This window comes from Apus apus, chromosome 2 (assembly GCF_020740795.1).
Source record: "Apus apus isolate bApuApu2 chromosome 2, bApuApu2.pri.cur, whole genome shotgun sequence".
In the NCBI taxonomy this organism is placed as follows: domain Eukaryota; kingdom Metazoa; phylum Chordata; class Aves; order Apodiformes; family Apodidae; genus Apus; species Apus apus.
Window position 1 is genome coordinate 46,921,347 of NC_067283.1, and position 27,415 is coordinate 46,948,761.

Below are 27,415 nucleotides of genomic sequence, written 5' to 3' on the forward strand. Positions count from 1 at the left end.
TGCAAAATTTTGAGGCAGTCATTTCCTCATGTGACTCTCTAGTATCAGCTACTGGTGCATCCGAGCAATTGCTGCTGTGGGATTGACACTGCCAAACTCGGCAAAAGCCTTCAAGAGCTAACATATATATATGTTAGCTCAGTATATGGCTCATATATATATATGCTCAGTTAATACAGTGTTCATTACCCCTTTGAAAGTCAGCAGGTTTAAATAAAGCACTAAAAAGGGCCTGTAGGGCTGAAGTCCTGGCTATCTCAAAGATTTCTGTCCTGAAACTCCTTCCTTAACTTTTTCACATCCAGATTTCTCTAGATGCTATTACTGTAGCTACCCCAGGATGATAACCTAAAATGTTTGTTTGGCTTCCATTAAATCCTACTGTCAAAAGTGAGCTGTCACTAAAAACAAGTATCACAAGAGTGATACTGTCATTACAGCGAGGTCACCGAAGTGCATGGTTTTGAATTTACCTCTGCACTTTTCTCAGGGTCTTATCTGCAAAGAAAAACCATGAAATAGCTATGAGTATTCAACTTCCAGCTATTTACAGCCACCTAAATAGCATGGAGTGCAAGGCTCCAGGGGTCAAACTGCTGCCCACAATTTGACCTTATGGAAAGATTTAGGGAACGTAGTGCCAGACTCCTTCAGAAATCCCCAGGGAGGGACAAGACTCTGTGGACACAACTGGGGACATGGGAAATCCCTACTACATATATAAAAACATTTTTTCACCATGAAAGTGGTAAAAGACTGGGACAGGGGCTCTGAAAAGCTGTGGGATTTGCATTCTTAAAGGTCTTAAAAATCCAACTGAAAAAGCCCTGAATAACCCACCTCTCCTGGGCCTTCTGGGAGAAAGTGAACAGTGTGGAGACCTTCAGGGGTCCCTTCCTGCCTGAATTATTCTGTGACCTCAGTGCTGGAGACCAGCTCAAGGAGCAGGTGTACGTGGAAGCACAGCTACATCCCACACCTGCTAACAGCTTTCAAAGTGGTTCAGCTTCCAGCAGTGCTGCATTTGCCAGCCCTGCTGTATTTGCCAGCCCTGCACCACCTGCCATCATCCACATGCTCTGTTTCATCTCAGATCTCTCTTAGCACCAGAGATACCTACCACTGCCCTGAGGGAGGCCCAACCACTACAGCCCCTGGGAGCAGGTGGCTGGTACAGCACCCTTATATGTGAGGAGGAATAAATTGTGTAGTATTTCTAACTGGCTGTCCTACCTAATAAATAAATAAATAAATAAATATTCATGCAACAGGCATATCCTAAAGTTATAGCCAGCTCACTATGGACCTGGAGGTCTGGTTTTGCTAAAACTAATTATATTAAGCACTGGAATATAGCAGTGTATGGTCCGTGTGAGGCAGGTATGTAAAAAAATTTGCAAATTATATAATAGAATGTTTAAAGATCCTGAGCACTTCAATAAGTGCCCTCCAGTGTTACTAATCCTTTATGCAGGTATGTAATGTTTAATTGCCAGTTGGGAATTACAACGACAAGTTACACGACTAATTTTTCAAACTCTAAACATACTATGCTCCCCACCCTACTTCTTCTACTTTTCCTGTCAATCTCCTTTCACTCTATTTTGTTGCTGTCTTTCTTGCAGAAACACCTTCTTTGGTAGCAAGTAAAAGTTGGTAATGTGGTATTTAAATGTAGTGCACAGAATGAACTCACAGAACTACACTTTTGCAGGTATCAAAAACAACCCTTGCTACCCAAACTGCTTTCAAAAGCTGATGTTTCCCAAGAATATTCAGCCTCTAATTATAATTTCCCTGATGAGAAAAGCAACCACTATTGCCACACTATGTTCAGGAGCAACAGAGACACTTCTTGACTGCGTTTTCTGTGAGAGTTGTCTAGTTTCTGTACTCAGAGGAACAGTTTCAGGGAACAACATTCATACAGACAGATTCTAAAATACTAACCTCAAATTCCTGTGCATTCAATAGCCCTTAGATCTTAGAAGCGAAACACAAGTAGGCACTTCCACATAGGTCATGGAGCCTAAGGCTCAAAGGCACCAGTTGGTTTGTTTTTTTAAACACGTAACAGAATTACTTTCCCCCTCCCTCAAGTGAATGGCTCAGGGTTTCCTAAGCACAGAAAACAGAGACATTAAAAATGTAGTTCCCCGTGGGCACTTCTTCATAGTGCAACACAACATTTTTCTCCCCCTCAGGACAATTTCCAAATGCATTTTTGATCAGAAGTACACAATGCTATCACAGAGGCATGGCGACTGCTGAGTTTCCAGGAGTTGGGAAAGTCATCATAAATGTCTTCCTTGCCACTAACAGATATTAATTCACTTCTAATCTTGTCAGAGATTAAAAGTGCTTCTTCAGAATTGCAGCTACAGATAACCCAAGTCATCCTCTAGGTTATGATGCTGCAAACACATCAGTGAGACAAAATCACAACTGTGACTATGGATACCATTTCTACCATCATTTACCCTGATGTCGTCTATCGCACAAGCATTCATTCAAGTTTCCATACTCCAGGCACTATTCTACATGCCACTACATTGACTAGCCAGGAAAAAACATTAATACAAAGCAAAACTGTCACAGCAAATTGAACACACTGTAAACCATGTGTTTGTTACCTTATTAACCTCATGTACAACCTCAGGATGTGACAGATGATGGAAAAATAATGTTTCTTAATTAAATTGACTAACTCTTTCATTCACCACTAATTATCTCCTGGGAGCTTCATGAAAATAGAAGGAAAGCTCTCTCAAGCTGGGGCCTGTAGAAGCACCCCTCAGTCTTCACATCAATGGACAGAAGGAGAGGTGAAACCTAAAAGAACCAGTATGGACATCTGAAACCCACATACTGTCAAGGAAGCAAGACCACTTGGTCATAGAACAGCCCCTGAACAACAGGACTAGCAAATGACTTCAGGAAAGTGTCAGCAACTCCCTGTTGGCATTCAACAATCTTAATACAGAAGTCAAACCATAAAACCATGCTCCTTCCCAGAAACACATAGTAAGTTCAAATATTTTGGGAAGAACAAAAGACACGTTTAGCATGATTCTGAAGAAAGGTTTCAACTTTAGCCCCCATGTTTCTGAAAACTGTATTGTGACCTCCCACAGGCTGCATTTCACAATTTCCTGGTTGGCCCTCATCATTTTCCAGTCAAAGCAAGCATGTGCTTGTGAAGAATATTCTTTTTTCCTACAGCAGCTTTCCGATGAAAACATTTTATCAGAGTGATTCCCAATCACTATAAATCCAACGCTAATCTGAGAATTAACAGGAAGCTTTATTTTGCTATGATCAAACCTCACTTTCAAATAGTTTACAACTTCTGCAGTGAAAAGTGTTCTGGTTTTAGGCAGCTTTTATTTAGGACTTATGTCAAAATCTGATCTTCGTTGCTGAAGCTGTTTCTGGAAAAAAAGTTACAACAACCTGAAATTAATGGAGATGTAAAACTCAAAGACAGCTTTAGGTCAGAGATGGTTTTCCCCCCACGTTAATATGATTTTATTTGTGGAAACAAAATGAATAAAAGAGTTCTCTATTAGCTCCTGAGCTAAAATGAACAAGATATTCACCTGCACAACTATAGCAAAAGATGTAGAGCTGTTGTGGGATAGGAAAGCACATAAAACATACTTCCAGTACAGGTAACTGTCAGGCATCATCACCTATTTCATGATCCACAAGAGTAGGGTCAGATTTTGAAACCTAAGAGGGTGGAAGATCTGAGAAGTGTAATCAACTCTCCAGCCAGACTCCAGCAGTGCTTATCTGGAGCAAGACTTCCCAAAAACCTAGGTGCGGAAAGATATGCTACTATTAAAAAGTACAAGAAAGCTGAATATTTGATTCTGCACATAAATTTAGAAAACCCTGTCTCTGGCAGAAAGATAGGGCAATTGCTTTTGCTATCTTCTTTTTTTTCTCCCAAGTCACAGAGGCAGGATGAGTTACTGCCTGATGAAATATGTAAGTGTACGATCTCATAGGTTCTTATTGAAGATACAAAGCAGTAAGTGCTTCACTATTTCAGGTGAGAGAGCGGTCTGAAAAATTAGAGCATAGAGGGACTTATTTATTGATATGCTTTTTAAAAATCACAAATTAAATTCTCACTTCAACTTCTTTGGTAACACAAGAACCCTTTAAGAGGGTATCTACTCCTGATTGCAAAGTGTATTAGCTAGAGAAAAGACATATTTATTATTGCCATTCACAGCTAGTGGCTACAAGTCTGGAGGATTTCCAATTTTATCACCAAGAAAAAAAACCCTGAGCTAACCACAGCATATATAAGGCTTCTAAGGGTACTCAGACATAATTGGGCAGCTGTTCACGGTTAACAGGATAAATCTTCTGGAGAAAAAGCAGCACTGAGGAAGCACAGAGGGTCTTTAATCCATAAGCGGGGTAAAAATAATATGATTAAAAAAAAAAAATCGGAATTACTTGTGGACTGTGGAAATAATCTTTAGGTACAACTTAAATGACAGAGACAGACAGGCATACAATATAGGTATAAATAGTCTCTCCTGGTGAAGAGCATATGGGAGCTAAACCCATGTGGTTCTTAGGTCAGTGAAGACTTTTACTTCACCTCACAGATACCCCCCTCTTTGATGCTCAATTCCTGAAATTCACAGCAGGCCCCAGCAAATATAATGAACCCAGCACCTTCAAGGTTATACTTCCTGATTAGAAAAAGCAAAGAACATGCACACAGTATTCCACTTTGGGACTGTCAGAGTACAGGTCAGAAGCTGACTTCACTTTTAGAGGTGGCAACATCAGGATCAGCTGGAGCAAGTGACTGATTTCTGTACTTCGTCAAAGCGTGATGGTTGCACAAATACAGCAGCAGAAAATCTGAGGGCTCAGCAAATGCAGAAACATAATAACAAGCCAATTAACAACCTTTCACAATCGATAACTAAAAAGTGTACAATGGTATGTCTATGTGAAAGTGCACTCAGTTTAAAAGCTACCCTAGGAGTGTTAACCCTCAGCATGACTTTTTGGCTTATTATATGCATTTTATGATGGGGAAAAAAGTAACAGGGCACAATAAGACTTCACAAGTGAAATGTGAATTTTCCGCTCTTAAAAAATAATTCAGCATAGTTGCCTTTTGATAGAAACCAGAAAAAAATTCTAATGCAATAATATACAAAAACACTCTGACTTGACTCCAAAATCAAACATCTGATCTATCACAGAATCACCGAAATTTTTGGGTTGAAAGGGACCTTAAAGATCATTGAGTTCCAACTCCCCTGCAAGGGCAGGGACACCTCCCACTAGAATAGGCTGCTCAGAGCCCCATCCAACCTGCCCTTGAACACCTCCAGGGATGGAGCCCCCACAACATCTCTAAGCAGCCTGTTCCAGTGTCTCACCACCCTTACACTGAAGAATTTGAACCTGATCTCTAACATAAATCTCTCTTCTTTCAGCTTTAAACCATTACCCCTTGTCCTCTCACTGCAAGCCTCTGTAAAAAGCCCCTCCCCAGCTTTCCTGTAGGCCCCCTTCAGGTACTGGAAGTCCACTATGAGGTCCCCCTGGAGCCTTCTCTTTTTCAGACTGAACAACCTCAACTCCCTCAGCCTGTCCTCATAAGAGAGGTGCTCCAGCCCTTGGATCATTTTTGTGGCCCTTCTCTGGACACGCTCCAACAGGTCCACATCTTTCTTGTGCTGGGGGCACCTGAGCTGGACACAGTATTCTAGGTGAGGTCTCACCAGGACAGAGTAGATCTAGATCAGAAGTTGTGAAAAACAGCTTACACAAATTTTTCTGTTAAAAATAAAACCCGGTAGGTTCAGTTTTGTAATGCCACTTTTTTTAAGGGGACTTTCACAGGTTCTAATTTAGTATTGTTTATAACAAAAAAGTTTAACAGCTTTTTCAGATTAACAGGTTTTGAAAAACATTTCCTCAACAAGATTATGCTAAGAGGATTTTAGAAACCAAATCCAAAGGGGAAAAACATTAATCAGAAATGAGCCTCTTTTGTTGGGCAAGTAAATATACAGTGGTCCTGAAGAGGACAAAAAAAGGCACTGAGGGACATCCCAGCACATTCCAAGGCCGCACAAGCTTGGGAGGAAGAGGGCTGAAAGGGGATGAAAGGCCTGACCAGCAAATGTCTCCTCTTGAATATTACAGTTCAGCCTGACTGAAAAGCTCCTGCTCTGAAGCAGTGTCTTTAATTTCAGCTGATGTTAATACAGATGCTCTCCCTTCTCAGAAAACCAAAAAGAGCTACCTTGTGACCTTCTGAAGGGGTTCATAGAAAAACCCTAAGGATCCCCCAAAAGCAGACAGCAGCACCAGCTGGAGACAAAAAGAGCACCAAGCATGGGATAATCGGGGGGGTTTATTAGATTCCAAAACTGCCTGGACATGTGGAATTCATTATAATAATCAGTCCTAACAGCTGCCTTATTTTACTCATAAGTCTTCTGCAGGGGAGATGTCAGAAGGCAGACCTCATTCCTTCTGTCCACCAAGAAAACTCCACCACAACACACAGGAATGATCACACCTCTTACAACGTAGAAGTCCATGAACTATTTTCTCAACTTGCCAGCATGTGAAAATGTCAAGTCAAGCAAGATAGTATGAAAGAAAAGAATCGCTTTCTTCTCCAGAAAAACAAACAAAAAACAACAGCAGAATAAACATCTGATACATTCTAAAAATAAGAATATTAATGATATTGATACCAAGAATTAGTTGGAGTGGACTTGCTCTAGGCAGAATCACTGTACTAATAAGGAATGCATAAATTCAATGTTATACTGGAAAATGAAGAAAGGTACAAGCATTATTGAGTCAACAACTGCTGGGTTTTGGTATCACTTTTTTTTTCTTCATTCTTGGAGGAAAATCTTGGCTTGTAACCCTCTACTACCTCACATATTTGTAAACTGGCACCCTCTAATTAAAATCTCTTCTTCTCCCTTGCTCAACCACCACGAGCCTTACATCTTCCCTGACTGCCAACAATCCACTGTAGGAGCTGGGATGGCCCACAGCCCTCCAAGTCTGCTCCTGCAACAGTGGTCAGTGACAGGGTGCAGAGCACATTAAATCCCAGTGACAGAGTTGACACAAATTCCCCTAAATTCTCTTTGATACTTAGGATTTCTTATTTAGCTACTTGTAAGTGGTGATGTTCTCACTTGCCGCTTAAGGAAGATTTCTGTGTCTTTTTTTAATTAGCTTCCAATTTGTCACCTTCACTAAAAGTGCCTCAGCTTTTTCAAAACTGAAAGGCTAAGTAAGTCCAACCTATAATTTGTATGCTACTTACTATGTGGAAAATTAGTGCTACTTCCTTTCATATTTCCCTCTTCCCAGTTCAGCAGTCTCAATATTTTTGCACACTATTTACAGAGTAGTTATTAATTATAGGGAAAATGTTTGATAAATTATCTTCCTATGGCTGTTTGAAAATACATGGGGCCAAACACAGGCAAGCATTTACATATCAACACTGAAAATAAAGTTGTGATATTCTATCCTCATTCCTTTCCTACAAGAATCCAAGCACTTTTCTGTGCTATTGCAACACAAAAAACGAAGCTTCTAACCATGCTGACTGCAGCTAAACCTCTATAATAACAGTACATTAATAATACTTGGCACTTTACAGCCACAGCATTTAACAGCTTTTCAACAACCAAACTCCAAGAGCTCAGCATCACTAAATCCATTCTGCACATGGGGAAACCTGAGACATGGAAACTTCCCCAAGCTCACTTGACAATCAGGTGAACAGTTAAAACCGAATCCAGAGCTCCTAAAAGACAGATTAGCTCTCCAGGCACTCAGCCACACACTCACTTCCAAGTCTACTTAAAGTTAGAAAAGATCACCTAATTAGCACTGGTATTTAGCCATTTGAATAGACCTCTCCCACTGCCCTCTTCAATTCCATTTTTAGATACTTTTCTTAAAGCTGAGTGCAGCATTGCAGTCTGCTGTGTATTGTGCAAGTACAGCTTTATTCTGTCTAGCAGAATTGAAATTTCTTTGCAGTGCATACTTCAGAAATAATTAAGGCAGATCAGGATACCAAAAAACCCAGCAGAGATAAACCCACCAAAGCAACCAGTTTGCACATTTCTCTCTCTCCTCCTCCAGCTAGGGAATAAGCCAAGCAAAAGGATAGGGTGCTTGTGATCCACTGTGATGCTGAATCACAGCAAGGAGAAGGAACTCAAGAGATAGGATACAAAATAGGGAGATAGTGGTGGGAGAAGCAGGAGGAAAAAAACTGAAATAGAGCAGCAGGAATTTTTGGAAGGAACCACCTCAATTTCTACAAGCATATACACATGAGGAAAATAATCTTCATTGCTCTTTACTCAAAATTAGTAAATCTTTTAAGTACAGTATGAAGGGCATCATTTAGAAGATTTTTAAAAACCAGAACAAGAACCATATTATGTCCAGTGAAGACAATATGCACATGGCAGAGCTAAAACTTTAATTTTTCCACTGTGCCCCACAGCAAGTAAATGTTCCTATCCAGTTCTGTCTTAGAAAACCACATTTCCTGGCATTTATATAACAAAGTAACAGCTTCCAAGTTCTGTAGAAGTTCTCTCTAATGTCAGGCAAGGACCTTAGACAGCAGAAATACACAACTCTTGGAAAAGTACACACAAAGCTCTAAGCTGTAGCTGAGGCAGATTACATAAAGGTATTTCAGCTTCCTTTTAGCAGATGGCTTAGCCTGCTTGAAAGCAAAACAAGACTGCCAAGCAGCATTGTATCTTCATCAGCTTTCCACAACTAAGTCCTGAAACTCTTTTGTTACAGCTAAATGCATCAACAAACAAGTACAAGGTTCAGTTTTTGACTAGGAGTACTGGTTTTTCTCAAGTACCATCCCAAGGTTTTGCCTCATTTTCCTCTGTTTGATTTTTTGGGTTTTTTTCCCTGTAGAGATTGTAAACAGTTTTACGCTAAATCTTGCATCAGCTAAGCAGAAGATCCTCCTTTGGCAGGCTAAAATAACATCTACCATCAACTTTACCAGTTTCCACAAAAATACACTCCATACTGCAGACATTAAAGCACATTACAGTGAAAGGGCCCTCCAAACAAAACCACCTGAAACGTAAAGAGTTTATTTAGGACTGTTTCTGGGGCTGGCAAAGCTCGATTTTATTTGAAGGGTAATCTGTCTGCCCACTGAAGCTAGAATTTTATTTTCTGTTGCAATTTTCATGTTATCAGAAGCACTGCTTCATTTTTATATTAGCATTACTCCCAATATGTGCTACTCAGAGCCAAATATACAGGGCACTGAAAGTAAAATAGTAATTAATACGTTTTCCTCAGGTCTCACTGAAATGTACATTAAAAAATACAGTGTGTATCTAATGAATCTAATTCTAACAAATGTTCAAGTTCCAGTGAGACAATAACATTCGCTACTGATGTAAATGGTTAGTCTTGTTAAAACCCTACCTTTCAAGTGGGCATCACAATAAACTCTAAAGAAAATGTAAAGAACATCCAAAACCACTCTGGGTTGAGAGTACATGAAGATAATCTTGCTTTCTTTGTTTTTTAAAGCAGTAGTCAATCAGGGAGTATGAAATCAAACAAAAGGAAAGAGCTGCTCTTCTAACTATTCAAATAAATCTGTGTTGCAAACAAAGTGTGATGCTTTCTAGAACCCATTTTGAGCCACTTGTAACACTGCTTTGACTGCACAAAGTCTGAATGCATGCAGCATGGCTGTGTTTTCACTAGTTAACATAATTAAGGAGAAGAGAAGCAGTGCATGCGTGTCTGTCTCTTAACTGCCATTGGCAAAGGATCATCAAGAACAAAGCAGCTCCTATGAAGCAGAATAATGACTTGCTGCAGACCAGGTGATGCCCCGTACTCACACCCTGGCTGAAGGGAGCTGAGCAAGAAGCCACCAGATGATGAACTATCATCATATGAGTGGGGGTTTTGAGAACAATTAAGAGAATCACACAGCAGATGGATGTGAAGGCATGAAAGGATTAAGTGTCCATGCTCCCACTCATGACAGAGATCTTTTGATATGCAGGTGGTGAGAACAGAAGATGGGAACCAGGAACATGGGGGGATTAATGCATGACACTCATGAAAAGCTGAGGTGGACAGCCAGACATATTTGTGTCTTATTTTGGATGGGCCTATATATATCCCTCCTACAGTTCAGAAGTAAAACATGATTGCTTTAGAAAACTTGAAAAAAAAAATGCATTTTAATGATTTATACTAATTATTTTCTATACAAGTGTTAAACTGGAAAGCTGAGAATCACTAGCATGTTGCTCCGGGATATGGCTTCCGGGGGGTTGGAAAAGAAAAGTGGTCTCAAACAAAGAGAAAGCATACCCTATTTCTAATGAAACAGCAAAAAAACCCCAAACCCTATCCTGCACCGAAATTTTTACTCCAGAAGGCAAAGAAACTGTGTCTAGAATGTACTTAGTCAAGAGGACTTGAGAGGTACAGACTTCAGCAAGTTGCCCAAATCTGTCCTATGTGTATCTAAAAAGATACAAAAGCTTGATAAGAAATGGAAATGTACTATATACAAATTGAAAACTTGAAATTAATAATATACAATGTTAATATAGCATACTTAAAAATTAAGAAGATAGATATATGAAAGGAAAATACCCTAGAACAGCATCTAGAGATAAATCTAAACCAAAATGGATTAGGAGAACATTTGCTAAAACTGGAAAATTGGGAAACTGAATGAAGGTTCTGCAGTTCCTCCCAAGATGTATATAGCCATTGCTGTAAAGATGTTTCTGAGCTTTGAGATTCTATACTGATTTGACTCTTGTAACTTTAAAAAGATCTACTGTAACACAAGACATGCTTTAAAGGAGTCCAAAGACCAACATTTTCATCAGTTTATTGATGAGTTTCCTGGTCTTTAATGAAAAAAAGTAACTTTTTTGGCCACTTTTCTACAAATGTAATATGTTTCTAATGCTGACCTGTGCATTTGCTCTCTGCTAAATGTTAATGCAGGTCTCTGCCTTGGAAGATGAAAACCAACTTCCACAGAACAGGTATCTCCACGAGGGTCATGGCTTGAGAGGCTAACTTAACGTGACAGATTTTTCAGTGTCAAGATCACCTCAGTGCAGGGATCTACCAGGAGACTGTTTACAAAAGTTGATGCCATTCTTTTGGAGGAAGATAATGGGAAATAAGGTAGTCTTAAAAAAAAGGTACACCTCTCACAGGGGCTTTAAATCCCTCATTCAACCCAAATGATGATTATGCAATATACTGCTTTCAAGGAAAGTGTAACTATCCCCAAGTCATTGGTTCTGCTTTCCACATCATACAGGAGCTTCTCAGAATTTTCATGTGGGCATATAAACAAAATGTATCTTCTTAGCAATTCACCTAATTGAACCTAAAGCTCTAATGTATAAGGTGAATCATCCTTATAAAAATTTATGCTGAGAATGCTTTATAGCTTTTTGTGCAGCAAGAAACTGCTTCTGACATCAGAGAACTGATTGACATATTCTAAATGCATATTAGAAATAAAACTCAGGATTATTCACGTGTAGCTCTAGAGCAGAGCTGAAGAGCACAAGCATCATTATAGGAAGTCTGCACTATGTATATTTGTACTTTTCCAGTTTGACAAAACTCCTTCTGCACACCAGAGAATTACATTCACTCTAGTAGAATTAAGCAAAACCATGTAGAGAGGGGGAGAAAAACAAAAATAACAATCTGAAAATGCAGTCCTTTGATAAATTGCTAGCTTGCTACTGAGCACTATAATGTGCAGACCAACAGCACCTAAACAGAGAACCATCTCCACTACTGACTGTCTTATTAAAGGAAAAAATAAAGGACACAGGAGAGGAGCTGGGGAGCGTCAAGATAGTACAACCCATGCTCCATCTGCAGAGTAAGTTAGACAGGACTCACAACAGACTGTTTCCCCCTGAGTTTTTCCCTGGAATAAATACTGACTGACAGTTAAAAATAAAAAAACCCACATAACACAAACACACCACCTCACAAAACTGAAAAAAACAATAAAAATCCCCCATCAAACCAAAACATCTCAGAAGCCCCTGAGAATGCCAGTCCCTGCTTCCCCTACAGGGACTTGTAAGTCTCACAGTACAATAAATAAACCAGATCATAAAATGATGAGCAGCAGTGCTAGTTAATTTATTTACTGAAAAATAGCTCAAGCTGTCTCAGGCCTCATAAATAAAGAAAATGTTTATCACTGGGTTACAGGTGGGTGACTGAAGGCTGCACGGGATCATGGGAAAAGCATTTTTATAATATAGCTACAATTTTTCTTCTGAAATTAAATTCTTCTGAGGCTTTTTTTGTGGAATCAGCAAAAATTATCTTAAGTGCTGTTCATCAGCATCCACAAACCTGGCTGACTGTTCTGCTGGCCATATGGGTGAACTCAGGACAAGTGGAAGAAGAGGTGTAATGTGAAATGGTTGAATAAGCAAGTAGGAACAAACACTGGCTCCACAGCTTTCTGTATTGCTGGAAAAGATACTCTTGTCATTATTCTCCTTCCCCACTGGGGAAAGGGGGCGTGTGCAGGTTTTCCAAGGTAAAAGGCAGAGCAGCAGCACAGGTACCCTGGAGAATACAACCTCCTTCAATTTCAAAGGCTGGCATTTGGAAACAGCACCATCTACCTGGGATCCTTATGATTTTAAGGCCCCGTGTCAATGGGCACACGTTGCATTAACAGAGACTATGTGAAAGCTGAAATTTCAAGTGGGTGTTGATGGGAAACAAGTGGCAGCAATGAGTCTTTGGTGAGGACAGAAATATCATACAGCACTGGAAAGGGACTTAGCTCTTGCACTCATCCCTGTGTTCTCCACTAAAGGGAAAGATAAAGAATAAACAGCACCTTCGTCACATTTCCTCAGCTGCTTTAGTAACCAATGTGCAAAATTAAACTATGACAAATCAAGTTATTTCTTTCACCCTTCTTGTCTGAGTAAAACGGCCTTAGACAGTGCTATGTCACCACAGCCAAGGTTGCTTTTGGAATCTGGCCTGCAATGCAGACAAGTAGGATTATCACAGTCAGTGTCCAAGGAATGGCCACTTTGCTGCTATTATGTGTTTGCTTTAATTTTCTTTGTTTTTCTGGTGCTGTCTTTAAATGTTGTGCCTCCATTAGTCTCAAAAGGGTGAGATAGTAAATTCCTGATACCCTCTGCAAATAGAAGCCTGGCAGTGTTTTCTTAAAAGATGTTAAGAGTTATAACACGTTGCACTGCTATTTTGTCTGGTTATTTGCCCAGGTAAGCCCAAAGTATCTCCACCAGTAAGCTGGCATTTAGAAAAGGCCTCCAAAAGACAGTCACAGCTGGATGATCTATTCACCAATATTCATCCTTCCACTCCCCACCCATCAGTGGGATTTGCTGCAAAATGATTAACTGCCTCACCACCATCTGCACTCAGGTTCCATTAGTAACCTAGGCACTTCAGGAAATCCCAGTCCTGCTTAAGCTATATCCAAGTGCTGCTTGCTGCAGCTAAGCAAGCCTGGAAAATGCGACAGGTAACCAAACACTCTTGGAACAAATTAACCTCTACAAAAAACAGGCACATCACACCTCGGGAACAAATCAGCCCCTACATAAACAGGTACTTCATGTTCTATCCTGCCTGTGTTATCTACTAACAAATACCAGGAAAAGCTCAGGTCAGGCCACAGCTGCTTTACACAGGTCGCTGAACAACAGGCCCTTACCTTGCTTGCTGGCAGACACTGCAAATCCAAGCCTTCTCCTTCTTGTGGTAAGAACTGCAGCTCTTGCAGATGTTGTACTTGCAGTCTTGGCACTGTCTCTTGCTGTTGATAAGAAAAGTGAAGGGGGAACAGCAGCGAATACAGCAGTGCTCGTTGAACTTCTGTTGCTTAGAAAGGATGCTGCACTTGTTACCCTCTTCATCCAACTTCTGCTTCATTTCACTGGAACAAAAAGAAACAGAACAAAAATATAACAAATTCCAGTGGGAAATCTCCTCTTTGCCTTTCTTCTCTTCCCACATCTTCATGATCCACTCTTCAAGCAACTTTTGCAGGTGTGAAATAAATGTCAGAAATGGATATTCTAAATCCAGAATCAAGAAGCAAAAACTCCTGTATTCCCTGAAATCCCCCATGGCTGATCCATTTAAACTCTCTGAGTCACAAGCCAGGGCAAACAACTTCCCTTCAATCAGCTCCAGTGAAACACATAAAGAGAGCCAGGCCACTCACTGCTCCAGGTACTCCAGCTGTGCAAATCAATAATGTTGAGAATTCAGGGCTGTTTTCAGAACGCAAATCAAAATCGTTCTATGAAAGTCAAAAGGTTTGGTGCACAGTAATAAAAAATTCTACCAATCAACAGTTCTGAAAATGGAAGTGCTAAGCTTGCTTTTTTCTGACCGATGGGGTAATATTATTCATAATAGCTCGAATTTGTCAAGAAAGGTTAATCTCATTTCAGAGAGATTTGGGTGTTTTACTAGTTAAGACCAATACTGAGCAACCTGTTTGTGAAAGTGTTTGCAGACCCCGTACATTTTCTGTATTGTAGCAGAAGACGTCATTCATTAAAATAGAAAAATAAAAAAAATTCTCTGTGTGTGGTATTCAACAATTTGCTATCTCCCATTTTACAGTGCTTTTGATATTTTATAAGTTAGGCAATATATTCCATGATACAAGTAATAAAAAATATCTAGAAGGAACAGTTGTGTAAGAAGACAAGTCTGCAAACTCATCACACAGTTTCTGTCAAGTCCAACTAGGATAAACATTGAACACTTATTCAGGAACTCAACCAAGATCATCTATAAGCATCATTACGAGCCAAGCCTGGAATGCTAAGAAGACTCACATTACTAGGCTATACATCTTCTTTGAAATTTCTGCCTCAGATTCATAACTCAAAATAAAACCACTCCATTTTATGAAAGTCTGACAGGTCAATTCTAAGCCTGAAGTCTAAAAGGCAATTAAGGCAGTGATGTAAAGCACACAATTTTTTAACTTGCATCCATCATATTTAGCCATATTCCAGACACACACCTTTTATAAATATGAAACTTCAAAACAATATTTGTTTCTTCTGTTTGACCCCTGTACAAAGGTTTGGCTATCTCAGACCAGCTGCTCAAACCCAAGTAAATACTCTTTGGAGTTTCAAGTAATTAATCTTGCTTCATGATTTTTGTCCAGATGGCAAAACTTAACTGGTTTTCCACATTTTTACAGAACGTTAAAGGTGAAAAAGGTAAATTATTATCACAGTCATCCTGGCTTCCTCATGTAAACTAATACTACTATGCCACAAATTAAATGGGATGGTTAGACTCGTTTGTCTTACCCCCATTCCTCTCTCCTACTGTGGTACCATATCACCCATCTTTCTAGGGGAGCAGGAGAAGTTAGCTGTTCCCCACATCACTCCTCCATCCACAGCACGCATCCTGCTCCGCAGCAATGCAGTGAGACAGAGCAATGCTTCTGCACAGGATGCCAGGCAGGAAAGGTGGTGAAAGTGAGAACTACATGATGCCAGGAAGATTTCTGGCATGGAGAAGAAGTGTCGGGAACCCAGGATGCTGCAATCTTTGCTTCAGGCTGAAGACCTCAGGCAGCAGAAGCTGGCCTCTCCATAAGAGAAGAACAGCTAAGAAGTCAAGCTCAGGAGTAGCAGTGAAAGAAGAGGGATTTTTGTCCTCATGCAGGTCTATTATCTCCCAGAATTAGTAACACTGATACTTGGTGGTGTCAGCCTGCACACTTGACACTGGCAAGCTCAACAGCATTTTGAACCCTCATTAGGGCTCTTACGCATGATAGCAAGATAAAACTCAGAAGTAAAGCCACCTATTAAAGCACTGCAATAATGCTCACATAATATAAAACCAGGCAGTTTCACAACAGAGCTAATAAAGCCTGATACCTGGAAAAAACCTGAGCACACGCTGAAGCCTTTCCATCATTACAAGCATTAATTACATCTCTCTCCTCTGTCTGCCAGCATTCATTACAGTGGTAGAACCTTAATATCATTAAAGCATCTGCCTCACTGTTAAGTAGGACTAAAATTGACCAGGAGATTTAAAAAGTCAATAGGATAGGGTTGGATACGCGGGGAGAGAGAGAACATCATAGAAAAAGGTTCATTTCCACAGGAAACCAGTCAGAACATAAAAGAAAGCAATGTACATCCCTCTGATGGCTGTAACAAATTGAGGCTCTCATGCACTACCTGCCAAAGGCTATTCTAGTTTCTATCAGGAGTCAAATGGCAAAAAGGACCAAAAGAAGCCAAAAGGCTAGTCTTTACACACTTTCCTTTCATGGATTTTCCATGAAGGTGAAGTGCTGCACAACACTGGTAAACAACTGAATTTGACTGGTTCGAGGAAAATTATACAGTTGAAGGGAAAGCTATACTGAGAAAACCTCACTTACACATGACTTCAGCTTCATGGTTACTGTCAGGTGAGTGGGATGATTCATGTGGGCTCCATCTCAATACAATGATGAAGTTTGTAGTACTGGAGCCCAGGAGGTTCAAGTTGAAGTTTGAGGCATCCTGAATTTGAAAGTCTCAGACTTTACCTTCAGGATGTTCAAATGGCTTGGTGTTGAGGAGATTGTAACCATGGTCTTAGGAAAGGGCTGCAGTCAACAACACCGGTCCTCTTATCCAGTGAAACTTGCTTCTAAAAGGATGACAGTCACCTGTCCAGGAGCTGACTTTCCTTAGAGGCAGGTCGAACCACACAGTCATGGCAAACATTCCACCTTCCTCCCCATGCAACCCTCAGTGAAACACAGATGAGGGGGATGGGATAGAGAAAAGAAGGAGAATGTGTGTGCACTCGTGTACTTACTTCCCCTGCAGCATTACTTCCCCAAGGAGGGAACGTAATGTATTTATAGGGATGCCTATAATATGTGTGCAAATAAAACAAGCAACAAAAAAGTATCTGTACAAAAAAAAATCCCTTTTGGGGAAAGGATAGAAGAGTGGGAATCACAAATAACAATTTATTCACATCACTTAAGTCGCAACTGACAGTGCTTGGCTATTACTGTAATGTGTAACACAGCAATAACAATCAGTGGAAAAGAGAACTCCTGCTGTTTGAATGAATCCAAGATTGGATTTCATTTTCTTTTTTGAGTGGCTGCATTTCAGCAATTGCCTATAAATACAAAAGATGCAAAGAATACTCATTAGATATCCAACATGTCTGTAACCAAGACTAAATCTGTCAAAGAACATTTCATCGAACTGTAAGTTCCAAAATATGCAATGCATGTTTAGATTTTTCCAGAGGTTTGCATTAATTAATCTGTAACAGTTTGCATAATAAATATGTAATTAATTTCAGTCAATTATATACAGGGTGATATACTCCTGGCATGTAATCCCACACCAAGTCAGATTAGGAACACTTTCTAGCATAATGCTTTGAATGTAGGGTTTGCTATTGTATTCTGAGGGTGAACAGTCGACTTCCAATCTTCACCCACTTAATTATTATTGCTTTTATTTAAAAAAAAAAATTAAGCAGCTTTCATTGTCATGATATATTTTTAGTGTCTTAGAGGATTTTAACTGAATTTGTGACAAGTAATTTTAACTGAATTTGTGAGAATAATCTGCTTTGCTGGTTTGTACAGTGGTTTAAAAATGATACGGTAGGTTAGGTATCATGTTACGCTGACAAAAGGTACTGCACAGCACACTGCCAGGGAGGACACTGCTGAAAGGTGGCTGTCAAGATGAGCAGACATCCAACACATTGCATCACATGATGGTTCCTCAACAGTTGGGCAACAGCTTCTCTGAAATACCTTGTCTCATCAGTCATCTTTGAACTCTATCAATTGGCAGCCCCTTTTGTTTCTACAAGTAAGAATGCTTTAGAATTGTAAATGTAGGACAAAACCTGCCAAACTGAAGCTGCAGGATTGTTTTCCTTGCTTTTCACTGCCACCGATATACAGTGATTTGTCCAAAGTCACCAGCTTTTTACATGCTTCAGTTTATCTGCTGTACAATAGCAGTATCAGTTAAACTTGCAACTGGAATAATAAGTGTTTGCTCTAAATATATAGAACACATATTCACAGCATCTTTCATTTAGTGACCATACAGTCCTCGCCATTGCTGTGTTCTTGTAAGCAACATATTTACAACTAATATTCCCAGTAAATGACCCTCATTTTTATATTTTTTACCACAAGACCTGGATTCCTTTTCTAGATACAATTCTTTTTCCTGTCACTTTTACAGTATAGAGCTAATTGAATTCCTACTTGTTAGCAAGTAGGATAAGACATGTTCAGTGCAGGACTGCAATACCAAATGCTCTGTTGGTGACCTGGACAGGTCTATTCTGGTGGGATGCAACACAACTGAGGCATTTTCCCTGTGTGATTGCAACAGTCTCAGGTTCAGCTTGGCAGGTTCAAACTTAATTCTTCAATGTTTGTCTGAACAATGCCTTCTCCCCTATTAAATTTCTTTAAAAGAACTGGTTATCATATATAATTGCACCTCCTGAATTCAAAAACACAAGCTTGCTTGAGAAAAGCTTTTCTGTTTTTTTTTTTTCCAAACCCACTTTTATAAAAATTAGCTTTTTTTTTTTTAACTGGCAGTGTCATAAGGATGCTTGTTGTTTCTCTGAGCTACAGATTGATATTCACAAAGCTCAATGGCTGTAATTACTCTATATTTTAATAAGTGAAACAAATCCTAGGTAGCCTTACATGCTTCCTTGCAGGAGGCATTACTGTGATTACACACTCAGGCCCTGGAGGCAGGTGGAGCTATAACCTCAAACTGCAAAGTCAACAGTAATATACATGTTGGCAACTTGCCACAATAAGATAATACTATGAGGTTTAAAAAAACTCGAAGAAAGCCAATGATGTGTTTGAGAAACAGGTTAAAAATGTCACTGATGATCAAGAATGCTACAATGATCAAGCCTCTCACTGGGGGCAGCAGTGGAAGGCAGTTCATAAAACTGAAGTCCACAGACAGCTATATTACTATAAAAAAACCCACAAACCAAATAAAACCTAACTGTTTTCCATATAGCAAGGCAAACAGTTCCTGGTGGGAACCTGACATTTGGCTTGATTCATCCAGTGATTTGGGCAGCAGAGCTACCATGCATTTTATTTTCTCCCACAAGACAGCAGTTGAAACATTTGCGTGGGATGTGGAAGATTAATTTAGGTCTCTGATTTATTCAAAGGAGACTTAACATCCTCACTACCATCAATTTAGACATCAGGTTGAATGGCCTGCTCAGGCATTATTCTTCATCTTTCCTAAGATTACCATTAAGGTATTTACAAATATTCACCGGAGCACAGAGCAAGACAGAAGCATAACCATGCAGCCAAGGCACTCATGAGGCCAGGACACTTTAGACTTGCCTTAGGAAACATTTAAGTATTCCACAGACAGCAGTACAAGACCAATGCTTAGCACATTTCTCTAGAAGGTGGGAGATAAAGTGAGGTTGTGTCCCATGGGTTTTGTTCAAGAGACCAGTTTTGGGACGACTCTCGGGTTTCCCTATAAAAAGTAGCCTCACACAGAAGCATTTCTGGAAAAGCAATGGACCACTATCACTGGTAGGAGCCGAGACAGTCCTTTGGAAAGGCTGCAACATATATTAGTCAGCTACAATGCAGGACACCAAGCTCATAGACTGCATAAGCAAGTCTGTCTGTCAGGTCCCCTAAAACCAGGCTCTCTCTCTTCTCTGAGGGAAAGTCTCCAATGATCGGGCTGCAGCCAGGCCAGCTTACACTCACCTCACACCAGTCTCCACTTCACAATGGCACCTGCCAGTTTAAAGGCAAAGTCCAGCTGCTGATGTTCCAGCTTGCTCTGTTGTTTTCTTGGGTAATGAACAAATACAATTTTTCCTACCATTTAACCACCTTATATCTTCCCCAACAGGGACTAGAGGTTAAATCTATTCTAGTTGCCTTAACAGGGAATGAGTAAAACAGAGGGACAAGGTTCCTATGAGTTACCAAAAAACTCCCGTTTCCTTCATATCATTCCTTCCTGGTGAAGAGAGCAGCAGCACTTTGACCACAAGTTACCAAAGATAGGCAGAAACTTTCTCCTTTGGTTCTACGGGCTCTTAATTCATCCTATTAATTCAAATTACATCTAGCTCATAGAATCATAGAATGTTAAGGTTGGAAGGGATCTTAAAGATCATCAGGTTCCAACCTCCCTGCTACAATGGAGTCAAAGACTACCGAGAAGGTAGCATACACTGCAAAGTGGCTTTCTTAGGGGAGAAGTCTTCTGCTCAGCTGTGTAACTGGTTGTGTCTCTGCATTTGTTTGCACTAACTCAACTCTCAGAATAGAGTCAGAGCGGTCCATGAAAATCATCAATTTGTCTTAAAACTGGTTTTAATTTTAGACTGACCACTGTTAAGAGCCTTAGACAATTTTTCTCTCCACAGAAGAGAATGCCTTCAGACACTATGCTGACCAAACACCCTTCATACACACCTACATGTACTGAGACATTTTGCTCAACATAAGATTTGGATATTTACAGTCTGGGGAGCAGGTGAACAAGTTCTAATGTGCCTGTTCCCAGCCTTGCAGAGAAGCCATTTTCACCAGCCTCACTTTCTGTTTTTTCACTCCCACAGTTGTCCAAGCCTGGTCTGTTGGGATGGGAGAAAATACAAGTTCCATCAGTGCCCTCTAAACTACAATCCTGGAGGACAAAGAGCTTTTCCTATTCAGAGGCCAAAGTGTACACAGTACTCCCATCTCTGCTCTCCTTAGACTTGCCAGATGTGAGCCAGATGCTGGGGTAGGGGAAAGCTGCTTTACTCTGCCAGTCTCTTAAGCCTTGGCTGCTAGCACCATGAGAAGGACTCACAGGCTGACTATGACTGAAACTTCTCTCCTCCACCATTCACATGTTTTCAGTTTGACACTCAAGATCCCAGATTGTGATTACTAGAAGTGGTTTCTGTCTCTGCTCTTGCTTCCTTCTCTCCTTCTCCCAACTCCCCCTCCTCCCAGAAGCAGACCAACCAGGTTAGGACAATGCTGCTATATCTAGGGAAAAATACTCACTGGAAGGTTTAAAGCCCCTCTCCAATCCCTGCCCAGGACTTAACTAGCCAGAGTTCCCAAGGAAATCTGCTCACCTTTTCATCCCTATGACACAAAGTGTGGCACAGTGCAAACAGTGATGCAGCTTTAGGCTGACAGGGTCATACATCTTTTCTTTTTGGCAAGAACCAAATTCTCCCAGCAGGCATATGCCTCCATCATTATTTACTCTCTAAGGATTCAGTGCTCCTTTCTTTTAGCTGCCTCTTCTTCTCTGGCAGTTTATCCTTCTCCATCAGGGTGGGCATCTAACACAACTCCCTGGGCCCCTTCTGTTTCTCTTATGTCTTTGCCAAAAATATCCCTGGTGGAACTCTACTTGACTCTCCTTAAAGAAAGTTAAATACAGGATAGTACTGTGTCCCTTTACAACAAATGTCAAGTTAATTCATCTTAAAATGATGGCTTTTTTCCTAGGTTTCTGTCAATACAGACAAAATTGTGCCTCATGCTATATTTAACATTTAGTATGTTTATTAGTATTCTGCACATTGCTGGTGCTGTCAAAAAGCCATGCTAGTACACATGCAAACACACTGTTTGCAGTTGGGGACCCTTCAAGGAACACACATCTCTTTAATCTGCACAGAGGGATATTGATCCAGCAGCAGTAGCTGCCTTTCAGGGAGGATTAGACAGCAAGGAGTGCACCAGAGATGAGGGGTTGGTGGGGTAAGTAACATAAAAAAACAAGCCCAAAGCAAAATACAAGGTCTGTGGTTGAGAAAGGGGGATGGGACCCCTCAGCATTCAAACACGAAGAGGCTCATAAATAGTTATGAGTAAGTCACTTGTATCAAAAATCAAGAAGATTAATATTTCACAGGCTAATTACTCCAACTGCAGCTGCATTCTTTTTTCTAAGACCTTACTAAATATCTCTGAAGGGTTTTTTCTCTTTAGCTTTTCATTTCTATAAAATTAAATTGCTATAAAATTGGTGGGTATTCCGAGCAAATCTCGCTTTTTAATTCTTCTTTCCCTCTCTTTTCAAAAGTAGGTGCCAACATTGAGGGTGCTGTATGTATGGTAAATTATGATCTTGTCCCATTAAAATTTTTAAAACTGTTGTCAAAGTCTTACCCTTTGATCACTTAATTCGAAAGGCCTGTGATGACACCCTGTTGCCCTTAAAATATAAATACTAAGGAGTCAGGGACTACTATGCATTCAGACTGAACACTATATTCATAGAACGTAACACCTATGAAGAGTGACAAGGAAGTGGTAACAGAAATGGACATATGAGCTGACTGGCATGCAGCTTCAGTGTCACCAGAGATCTCATAGAATAACAAAATATTTAGGAGCTTAGAATACCTTACTTTTATGTTAAGTGAGGTACAAGAATAAAAACCTACTTCAGTATTTTTTTTACAGGCAGCTAAATGAAATCCATATTACCTTACTGACATACCCCATCTGCCTCAAGTGATGTTCCTTGGAGCTGAATAAATTAACACTAAAGGACAGATGTATACCCCACTTTTTTTAAAAAATACAGTTTTTAGTCTACAAGCCGAGACAGCACTGTAAAAAATAATCAGTTACCTGCATAAGGTGTGATGGATTCTAAGGACAATCTCTTGCTAACAACAAATAAATCCAGCACAGTGGAAACACTGTTTTGTTTGGTTTGGTTTTCATGTTTGCAAACACTTTTGATAATGGAAAAACATTACATTGACACTTCCACATTTCTTGTTAAATACCATAAAATAAATATTGTGGAGATCAGCCTGTGGAAGGTTTGTTCTAATCACATTTGAACTAGTTACACAGCTGATAGAACAAAAAAAATGTTAATATACTCAGCGCTTACCTTTGTCTAAAAAATGCATAGCAGGTACTGCATTTGTTAGAGAACAGACTCAGTCAGGACCAAGATAAGTTGCAGTTCTCTTGCCCCAGACCAGTACACCTTGCTTGTCATACCAGGCTGTATCCTAGTATGTTAACAATTTCATGCTCAGGTGAAGCCTTTTCACAAAATGAATGATTTGTGCTGGGTTACTCTATAGACACTGTGCTAGTGGCTTTTAAGGGAAGCTTCCCGTTCTGTTGCTGGCACAAGCACTGTCAATCAGTGTCTGTCATCAGGTGGAAGTGACTGACATGTCAGAGTGTAGATAAATGAAATAAATAATATACTGGTATAATTTTAAATTCCTTCTTCTCACTTTATAAATCCATAAATTGTCAAGAGACATTAAATCCCATTTTCTTCTGTCATATTGGATATCAGTGGAGCACAGACTGTGCACCACATTTAACTGATAGGCTTTGAAATCTTCTACAGTCAAGTGGAGCAGCAAAGGCAAGACAGGTGTTGCATTATACAGCAGATATTTTGGGGAGCTCTGGGGACAGTAGAACTCCACCAGAAAGCTGAAATGATCTTTTCAAGAAGCGGTGCTGTGAGTACAGACCCTTTTGCCCTCCTGTTCTAATGCTGCCACAAAGAACACATGAAAATAAATCTGGGTTTTATCTTCAACTTTTTTCTTCACTCTTCTTTCTCATCTGTCTTCCTATCTCAGTTAGAGACCACAGCCAGGTATGGTGTTCTGAGGTGAAAAAGTTTACTGACAGTGGGGACAAGCACTTCCTCTGCAGGGGCAAGGACCTTCAGATTAAATCCTGGGTTTAACTGATCATTGAGAAGGGCCAAAAGGTGTGCTTAAAAGGCATGCAAGTGATAACCTGATTTTTTTTCTCTCTTTCTCACTATTACATCTACACTGAACCACTGACCATTGCTGTCTGTGTCCAGCCACTATCCACTTTATTATTTCATCTGTATATGACATAGCCCCACAAACTGACTATAAAATGGTAAACTATGATTATTATTCACGTTTGCATTTGCTGACACCTTTCTCTTAGATTACAAACATGTAATACTTTCTGTTGCACTACCCTATCATACATCCTAGCAAACTATCAAAATACCGTTACAGTTTTACCACCTTTATTACATGCCTTCCCTGATTTTTTACTTCCCACATTTCATAGTGATTTGTAGTTACATAAATATTTTCTCTATTCTCCTGTATCTCATTTCCTCTTAATAAATGTCATTTTGCTTTCCCTAAAGCTGTCACTGCTTGTCTAGTGTCTGTCTGTAACTAATATGTCTGCTTCTTGCCTCTTTTTTAGCTAATTATAGTAAAATTTAATTTTATCTTTCAATGTCCTTTTTAAATAACACCACATGAAAAATAATAGTTTAGAGGAGTTAATTCCCTGGATAATCTAATTTTAAAGGGATGAAAACTGAATTCCAAGCCATACTGATCAATTTAGTATTCTACTGAGTATTTCATTCTATACTCATAATCAGGAGAGGAAAGCAAAGTATTAATCTAATGCTGCTACACTTGTAGCATTTATCTGTACACCCTGCTCCCCCCTGTTACACTCTGTGCCTCTGCCCATGCTCTCTCACTGGAAAATTTCATGGTTCTGTAATTATCAGATCCTGACTTTCAGTAGAAGGCCATCTGAAGCTAATGATGTTTTTATCCCTTTAGGTCATACCTGAGGAATGATAAATATAGACAAGCATGCTTAAGAATAAAGAATCGTTCAATTCAAACAGAGCAAATATATTTACTGAAAATATTTTTAAATGTACACACTCTTCCATCATGCTTATGTGCAATACATTCTTTGCATCACTGGTGACATCTATGAGGTCAGCTTTCTTAGAAATCCAATTTGATGCCTGTAACAACTTGAAAAAAAAATAATCCTTTAAGAATAGAAACACTCCCAGTACATTAAGCAGTTCTGCCAGTGCTCCTTTCACAGAGCCATCTGGCTTCACCTTATAAAATACAATTCATAGCCTCATAGTGTACAGCAGGAGGGTAACTCAGACATTCACTCTGAAAATCTCTGAAGTATTCACCATGTGTGATTCTTCTCTCTTTCTGGTGGGGCTGGATTTGCACTAGAATCAGTGTTGTTACTGAGTTACTGTTATTTACTTCTCTTACCATGAGTAAAGGAAGGGAGCCTTCCTTGACCTTTCCCAAAGAACACACAGCAGAATAAACAAGAGGAGGCAGCAGAATACACAGCAGAGCTTGCTAAAGAACCAGATTTCACAGCCTGACAAGTCAGTGTCAGAGGACTGTGCGTGTGTCGTTACAAAAAACAGCACAAAGATCCTCATCCCACTTTGCATATAGTTAAGATGCTTTGTACACAAGGGGCTTCTGCCTGATGGGAGTGGCTTTAAAAGTTTTCCTGTCCTGACCATTGCCTTCACAGGCGAGTGGCTGCCATTCCAGAATCCAGATGGGATGGGAACGCTGGGAGAGCCATGTCCTGCACAAGCATGGGGAATGCACCGTGTTCTCCCACAACCACCGCCGTCAACTATTTCTCTACTTCGCGTGACAACCTCAAGAGCTGTGGTGTGCCACAAGAAGAAAGCAGAAGGTGATACCAAATGCTTTAGGCCATCCTGGTAACAGAGCGATGTTTCAGATTAAACTCCTATGCAGTCCTAGGAAGGATACCAGGGTTATACTGCCTAAGGTGACAAAAACCCCCCACAAACCACCACAAACAAAAACCACAAACACAAACCAAAATAAAACAACAAAACCCAAAAAAACCCCCAAAGCGCCACAGAAAAGAAAGAAAGACTCAAAGCAAGAGGTTCCCACTAACGTGGTTTCAGAGTTAATTCCTTGCAAACTGCATCACTTAACTCTATTTTCAACAGGTCTGTATGTACGTAGCCCCTGAAGTCCCCTTTCCTAGTCCAGCTCCTCTTCATGCTGCCCACACTCCTAATGCATGGTAAATACTGTTCTGAGGTACTCTACATAGATTCTGCAATTCAAGTAGCTCAACAGTTGCAAGCTCTGCAATTCCAATCAACATAAGATGGGTCAAGAAACAGCAGCTTGATATTTTTAGTAAATCTCTGCAAAGAGGAACGGAAATATCAACAGCACTTCCACCTTCTCCTTCAAACACACATACTGAAGTTCGTCCCTTACAAGGTATCATAAAATCAGAGAATGGTTAAGTTTGGAAGGGATCTTAACGATCATCAGGTTACAACCTCGCTACTATGAGCAGGAACACCTCTCACTAGACGAGGCTGCACAAGGTGTCCTCTGACCCGGCCTTAAACACCTCCAAGGAGGGGACTTCCACAACCTCCCTGGGCAACCTATTCCAGTGCCTTACTACCCTCATGGTGAAGAATTTCTTCCTGATGTCTAACGTAAATATCCCCTCTTTCAGTTTAAAATTGTTACCCCTTGTCCTATCACTGACGTCTCTGATGAAAAGCCCCTCCCCAGCTTTCCTGTAGCCCCTTTCAAGTACTGGAAGGTGCTATAAGATCTCCTCAGAGCCTTCTCTTCTCCTGGCTAAACAGCCCCAACTCTCTCAGCCCATCTTCATAGCAGAGGTGCTCTAGGCCTTTGATCAACTTTGTGGCCCTTCTCTGGACCCTCTCCAACAGCTCCATGTCTTTCCTGTGCTGAGGACCCCAGAACTGGACACAGTGCTCCAGGTGCAGCCTCACCAGAGCAGAGGGCAGAATCACCTCCCTGTCCCTGCTGGCCACACCTCTTTTGATGCAGCCCAGGATGTGTTTGGCTCTCTGGGCTCCAGCACACACCGGTGGCTCATGTCGAGCTTCTCATCTACTACCACCCCCAAGACCTTCTCCTCAGGACTGCTCTCCAGCCATTCCCCATGTTATCCCATGACATGCTTTTGAGCAGATCCCTGAAGAGGCTGAAATCTGCCCTCCTGAAGTCAAGGGTAGTAAGCTTACTGTGAGCCCTCCTTGTTGCCCTAAAGATCATGAACTCCACCACCCCATGGTCGCTACAACCAAAGCTGCCCTTGAGCTTAGCATCCCTTACCAGCCCTTCCTTGTTGGTGAGAACAAGGTCCGGCATAGCACTCCTCCTTGTTGGTATAGGCAGATGCTATCACTATAGTAACTCCAGTATTTAACAAAAAGACAATCTTCATCTAACACTGCTGCAATACGTCCAATATCTCACAGTCAATGTACTCAACTTATTCTAGAAGCTTTTCATTATGGGAGTGTTTCTGCAAATTTAATAACATACTGATATTTAACATGTAAAGAGATTAATAGTGATGAAATGAAAG

The 27,415-nt window shown here is 40.4% G+C and overlaps 1 protein-coding gene across 5 annotated transcripts in view; it reads right to left on the reverse strand.

Annotated features, from left to right (window-relative positions):
* MYRIP (myosin VIIA and Rab interacting protein) overlaps positions 1 to 27,415 on the reverse strand; it is a 233,052-nt gene that overhangs the window by 111,057 nt on the left and 94,580 nt on the right. For all 5 annotated transcript variants that reach the window (XM_051612083.1, XM_051612082.1, XM_051612085.1 and 2 more), the window contains one exon: positions 13,817 to 14,038. In XM_051612083.1, coding sequence (XP_051468043.1) covers positions 13,817 to 14,038 — 222 coding nt within the window. The remainder of the gene's footprint in view (positions 1 to 13,816; positions 14,039 to 27,415) is intronic.